Genomic DNA, 6,862 nt, shown 5'->3' with positions numbered 1-6,862 from the left:
AGCGAGATCCTGTCTCTACTAAAAATAGAAAGAAATTATATGGACAGCTAAAAAATATATATATAGAAAAATTAGCCAGGCATGGTGGCGCATACCTGTAGTCCCAGCTACTCGGGAGGCTGAGGCAGAAGGATTGCTTAAGCCCAGGAGTTTGAGGTTGCTGTGAGCTAGGCTGATGCCATGGCACTCTAGCCCGGGCAATAGAGCGAGACTCTGTCTCAAAAAATAAAATAAAATAAAATAAAATAAAAACAATGGACTGGGAATTTGGACGCCCCGCCCTCTAGTCCAGGCTAGGTTTTAAACGTGTTCTGTCACCTTAGGCAAATTTGTTTGCCTTTGACGGCCTGTTTCTTCCTCTCTAGGAGGGATGCTTGAAATAACAGTAGCCATTATTCCAGGGGTTTCTATGTGCCAAGCAGTTTCCTCACAGCAGCTCCATGAGCTGAGAATTATCTCCATTTTCAGGTAAGAAAACTGAAGCACAAGTGTTGGAATCAGAATGAGCTCAGATTTAGCTGACCCCCCCCCCCAAAAAAGGAGATTTCTTTCTTTCTTTCTTTCTTTCTTTCTTTCTTTTTTTTTTTTTTTGAGACAGGGTCTCACTTTGTTGCCCTGGGTAGAGTGCAGTGGCATCATCTTAGCTCACTGCACCCTCAAACTCCTGGCGTCAAGCTATCCTCCGTCTCAGCCTCCCAAGTAGCTGGGATTATAGGCGCACGCCATGATGCCTAGTTAATTTTTCTATTTTTAGTAGAGACAGGGTCTTGCTCTTGCTCAGCCTGGTCTCAAACTCCTGAACTCAAGCTATCCTCCTGCCTTGGCCTCCCAGAGTGCTAGGATTACGGGTGTAAGTCACAGCACCAGGCTGAAAAAGGAGATTTTGAATGATTCTCTGATTTTACCAGCTTGGGCTAACATCAGCTCCAAGTATTTTACGATCAGTTGTCATGTGCAGAACACTATACCAGTGACATATAAATTAATTATCCAAGAATCAGGGAAGGAGGGATATTAGGGTAAATCCTGCCCTCTCAACAGTGACTCCACCGACTCCACATCTCACTTGCTGACATTTACCTGTGCCTGAGAGGAAAAGAACCAGTGAGGCTGCTGAGTGATGAATTAAGAATGTGCCACCCCGGAATATTGACTATTTTGAGTAAAAGGCGCTTGACAAACAGCAGGTGCAAGAAGATCACTCTGACTTTCCTTCTGTTTCTTAAAAAGAGGAGATGAATTCCCAAATGAACGATGTCCTCCCTACACCAAAAGGAAAGTCACATCCTTATCACCGAGGACAGGAGGTTGAGGCCAAGGGAAATCTGCACAAGCAACCCGTGTTAGACTGATCCTTCTCTCCTGACCACTTCTCCATCCAGTTAACCACCCTGCCCAAGCCCCTTTGCCTTGTCACGTTTTTACAATTCGCTACTCTTTGTCTAATTTGTTATATGTAAGTGTTCAACTCTGGGTCTTTAGGCCTTCATTTCTTTACGAAGGCTCCCATGCCACATAAAAGCTGTACTAAATAAATTGATATGTTTTCCTCTTATTGATCTATCTCACATCCATTTAATTCTCAGGCCCAGCTGAAAAATCCTAAAGGGTGGAGGTAAAATTTTGCCTCCCCTGCAGTGAGAATGGCATTTTCAACAGAGGACAATAGTAACTGAATTCAAGGCTCATTTTATTCCAACTAAATAAAGTAGCGCACCCGTCATCTGGGCGATGTGCTTAACTCAAGGGGCAAAAGCCAAGAAACAAGCATTCTCCATCACTACACATGGCTGTCTTCCACATCTCCTCCCAGAAAACGTGCAGGAACAAATCTTAGGCAAGGACACATAGGAAAAGAGAAAAGGGGGAAGTGAAATTTATCTAGTGTGCCGGGGAAGGTGGTCTCTCCATCTTCTTTCCTGTAAACTGCTCCATCAGCATGGTTCATCCCGGATGATTTTTATATCGTGACCATCTTCCCTGCAAATTGAACAGCCATATAGACACAATTATTACCTCCCCCACGGCCACACGGAAACTGTCTCACTATTTGACTCATGTCATTATACACTGGATGCCTTCCAGAGTTACATTTACTTAATCATTTTTAAAGCTAAATCTAGGAAACAATGAGGAGTGAAAGTCTCCACTCTGGGCCGGGCGTGGTGGCTCACGCCTGTAATCCTAGCACTCTGGGAGGCCGAGGCGGGAGGATCACTCGAGGTCAGGAGTTCGGGACCAGCCTGAGCAAGAGCGAGACCCCCGTCTCTACTAAAAATAGAAAGAAATTATATGGACAACTAAAAATATATATAGACAAAATTAGCTGGGCATGGTGGTGCATGCCTGTAGTCCCAGCTACTCGGGAGGCTGAGGCAGAAGGATCACTTGAGCCCAGGAGTTTGAGGTTGCTGTGAGCTAGGCTGATGCCATGGCACTCTAGCCCAGGCAACAGAGCGAGACTCTGTTTCAAAAAAAAAGTCTCCACTCTGCCATTTCTTCTCCAATGCTAGGGCATAGGATGCTAACCACCCCACCTTCCAAAGAATTACTTGAAGAAGACCGAGGAACTGGGTGAAGACTGACGTCAGAGAATGGACCTCTGCTCTATAAGGCCACACACACCTGGAGGAGGAGTCATGGCACCTGGTTAGGTGTATTACATGAAGGCCATCAAGTATAACACACTTATCATTTAGCATCCTACGAAGTAGAGGGTGTGCAGGTGCATGTCCTCTGAATTTAAAAGAAGATTTCTTACTCCACCCAGAGTTTAACTATTGAAAACACTCTTAATTTGGGGAAATTCTCCATCCCTGGACAATAACATAACTCGATTATCTAGTCTACAGTTGATCAATCACATACTTTATTTTCGAACGTTGACCTGAAATATGCACTAAGAATTTTGCATCTTTTGTTTTTGGGGGGGGGGTGCCTCTTTTTCAATGTCAGTCTGCAAACCGAGGACTAGTTATGTCACAGTCCATCCTTACATACAAGAAAAGAGTCACTACCTCCTAAGCAATCAAAATTCAAGAAAAGAAATTTTTAAAACTTGGCTAGTCTGCAGCTATAAAATCACGGGGTTACCTGATTTTCATGCACAGAGTACATTCATTGGCATAAGTGGACATGTCGCTGCCACACACAGGGCTGAAGTCCCTGGGACATCCTGGTAATTTATACAGACCACAGTTTGGCTGGAAAAGAGAAAGGGAGAGAGAAATTAGAGAATGACTGAGATTTGCTTATTACGAAATAGCTAAAGGGGGAAAATGTCTCAAATCTCCTCAGATTTCCTATAAATATCCCACAAAAATATTTCTATTTTCTACAAAAAATGATTTTTCTAATGCAAAAACCAGATGTAATGTTAATGCAATGGTTCAATACATGCTATGTAAAAAAAATAATAATAGAGGGCCTCAGAGGGCTCAATCTGGCTGATTTTTAAATGAAAGTCTAAGATATACCATCGTACCTACTTTACCTGTCCTCTGGCTTCATAGTGTGCACTTCACTACAATCTCCACAAGGATGTTCTGCTCAATTCCACCTTAATCCCTTGGCATGATGCTGAGGCAAACTCAGGCATCTCATCTTTTAGTCTGGACTTTCAAGACACTGACATGTGCCCAACAGTATTAAAGAAAGCAGCAGGTTCAAAAGTGGGTTGTCATGGGTTTAACTGTGCCCCCCGCAAAAAGACGTGTTAAAGTCCTAACCCCAGAGAATGTGACCTTACTTGGAAATAGGGTCTTTACAGAAGTAATCAAGTTAAAATGAGGTCATTAGAGTGGGCCTTAATCCAATATGACTGGTACCCTTAATAAAAAGGTGGGATTTGAACACAGAGTCAGGCACCAAGGGAGTACCACGTGAAGACAAAGAGAGAACCCCATTTATGAAGACAAAGGAGAACCCTGGCTCTCCTTCTGGAGAACTCTCTCCAGAAGCTGGGAAAGAGGCATGGATCCTCCCTCCCAGGCCTCAGAAGGAGCCAACCCTCCCGATACCTTGATTTTGAACTTTGAGCCACCAGAACAGTGAGACAATCCACTTCTGTTGTTTAAGCCACCTACTTGTACTTTGTGACAGCAGCCCCAGGCAATGAACATGGGGTCCTGGATCTCAACCCTCTAAATTAATGGAATTGGGGCCAGAGAAGTAATAGGTCTTGCTCATTAGCCACTAGTCACTGGCAGGGCCAGGACTAGGGATGATCAGACTATGGTGTCCAGAGTCCCACTTTAACAAAAGGTTAAATATATGGCCTGCTCTTTTTCTGTCCTATATATACACAAACATGTATATTTTAGTAAATAGTGACCCCCTTTCCTTACCTTGGAGTAAGTTACCGTCTTAGCGCTCTGAATAAATAGAATACACATTTCTATTGATATTATCTGGATTTATAAAGACTGAAGCAGGGCTGGCCATGGCCAGACTCTGAAGTAAGAGAGTTTGGGATCTTTTCATCCTCTGTTCAGCACTATCCGCTCCGTTTGGGGGCCTGGTGTGTTTTTTCTCTAAGATGATGCCTTCTAGGCTACTCCACAGGCAGAGCAGACACCCTCTCATCCCGTGAGATTGGGACCGGTGGTAGTTGGTCATTTAGTTGAAAAAGTCAATGAAATCGAGGAAACAATAACAAAAAATGATATATATCCTAAACATTTTAGCTTAAAACATATCAGCGTAAGGCCAGGCGCGGTGGCTCACGCCTGTAATCCTAGCACTCTGGGAGGCCGAGGCGGGTGGCTTGCTCGAGGTCAGGAGTTGGAGACCAGCCTGAGCAAGAGCGAGACCCTGTCTCTACTAAAAATAGAAAGAAATTATCTGGCCAACTAAAAATATATATGGAAAAAATTAGCCAGGCATGGTGGCGCATGCCTGTAGTCCCAGCTACTCGGGAGGCTGAGGCAGGAGGATCGCTTAAGCCAAGGAGTTTGAGGTTGCTGTGAGCTAGGCTGATGCCACGGCACTCTACCCTGGGCAACAGAGCGAGACTCTGTCACCAAAAAAAAAAAAAAAAAAATCAGCCCAAAATGACCAGGACTTAATAACTGACAGTTTCCCTAATTTTGTTTTCAAATCCAAGTTAGAACCAACCAGAGAAAGCCCTCCCCCAACCCCCAACCAATCCCATAGACTGTGGGCTTCCAGTTAGCCCACCTGCAGCTTCCCAGGCCAGCAGCCTCGGATCAGGGCACACTGGAAGCTTTCCCTTTTGGTCACTATAAATCCTTCCCACTCCCCTGTCTTTTAAGTCTCTACCAAAATGCAAATGATAGTGGCTGATACCCTGGCTATAGCAAGCTCTAATGAATTAGCCTCTGCTCATTCTCATTTGGTTGGTCTTCGTTTACATCCACAGAATTTAATTTGATAAAGTACATAAGATGTCTAGTACAGGGAATAACTATTAGGCCAATGACCTTTGGAATCATTGAAGGGAATATGAAAGCAAACAAAGCCCTGAGGCCTCAAAGACCGATCTATTTTCAACTAAAATGTTGAAATGCCAAATACCGAAAGGCTCGCCTAAGAACCTGGTTTTTAAAGCAGTCAACAGTTTCAAAAGCGGCAGGTCAGATCTGAAAATCAGCCCCCGCCCAAAGGGTTTGGGGCTTCACTGTATTAGTAGAAACAATACAAGTGGTTTCCTACTTACTGTTCTATATCCTGTATTCGGATTAAATTCAGAGTCCAAAGAGGCTGCAGGAAGAAAACACATTTTACAGTAGGTGATTAAGGTGAGTTATTGTTCAAAACGGGTTTTTTTTTCTTTTTTTTTTCAAAAGGGTTTTTTAAAATCCAGTTTGGGATTCTCCAGGCCACACCTTCCCGCTTCTCTCTGATGCCTCCCTTCTTTCAACCGCCCCCACTCCTGCCCCCTAAAAAGGATATTCAGGTTTTTCTGGCTCCTGTCCTAACAGGCATGGAGACAGAACATTTGGTTCCGCTCCCATGAGGTTTGGTTGAGAGGATTTTGAGGTTCAGGAATAAAAGTTGGGGAAGTAACTCTTAATAGCTCATAATTTTTTCCTCTGAGGTTCCGGGTAATAAATACAAAACTTAATATTAGGTGTTAGCATTTTACCTCCATTTTAAGATAGGTTTCAAATCTGTTTTCTCATAAGCAATCACAATTCCTAATTCCTGTACATCTCCTGCGAGGTTCAGTAAGGGCCACTGGGTACATAAAAACCCAACTCCTGATCTTGGGCACCAGAAAAATCTACTTTCAGAGAGAAAAAGCAGATAGTAGGGTGCAATTAAAGGAGCTGAGGGGTAAAGCCTAAGCAAGAGCTAAAGACAGTCGCTGGCTCCACAAGGCCACCCCTACCTCCCCCTACACCTGTCCCCCGGTCGCGTTCGCCACCGCAGGTCTGGCTGGGGAACCGCCAGTAACGGGTGCACAGGGACAGTCGCCAAGGCCGCTCAGAGCCTGGCAGGGGCAGACCTCGGCGAGACTCCCTCTCCGTCGCTTCTTGGCGGGTCCTCGCCCACCAGACTCGCTTGTGAGCGAGAGTCACCTGCAAAGACTTCGACCAGGAGCAACAGCACCAAGCGCAGCGCCACGAGCGCCATCCTCGCCGCGGCCGGCCGTGGGGACGCAGAGCGTCCTGTGCCGAAGCTCTGGGCCCGGGCGTCAAACGGTGACACGAGACAGGGTGGGGCGGGGGAGGGGCCGGAGAGGGAGGACGGGCCAGAGGAGGTGGCAGGAAGGAGGCGAGGAAAGGGGGGCGGGCAGGGGTAGGGAAGGAGGCCGGTAGGAGGAGGGAGAGAGGGGGAAGGGGGCGTGGGAAGGAAGCAGGGAGGGAGGCAGAGGAGGGCAGAGGGTGGAGGTAGAGAA

At 45.7% G+C, this 6,862-nt stretch overlaps 1 protein-coding gene across 1 annotated transcript; it reads right to left on the bottom strand.

The window, feature by feature from the left end:
* Positions 1 to 1,934: 1,934 nt before the first annotated feature.
* SPINK2 (serine peptidase inhibitor Kazal type 2) lies at positions 1,935 to 6,597 on the bottom strand. Its single transcript, XM_069456992.1, has 4 exons — positions 6,543 to 6,597; positions 5,678 to 5,721; positions 3,094 to 3,203; positions 1,935 to 1,980 (listed from the first exon to the last, which is right to left on the bottom strand). The coding sequence occupies exons 1-4, from the start codon at positions 6,595 to 6,597 to the stop codon at positions 1,935 to 1,937; spliced, it is 255 nt and encodes an 84-aa protein (XP_069313093.1).
* Positions 6,598 to 6,862: the final 265 nt, after the last annotated feature.

This window comes from Eulemur rufifrons, chromosome 24 (genome assembly GCF_041146395.1).
Source record: "Eulemur rufifrons isolate Redbay chromosome 24, OSU_ERuf_1, whole genome shotgun sequence".
Lineage (NCBI taxonomy): Eukaryota > Metazoa > Chordata > Mammalia > Primates > Lemuridae > Eulemur > Eulemur rufifrons.
This window is presented reverse-complemented; position numbering and strand designations above follow the sequence as displayed.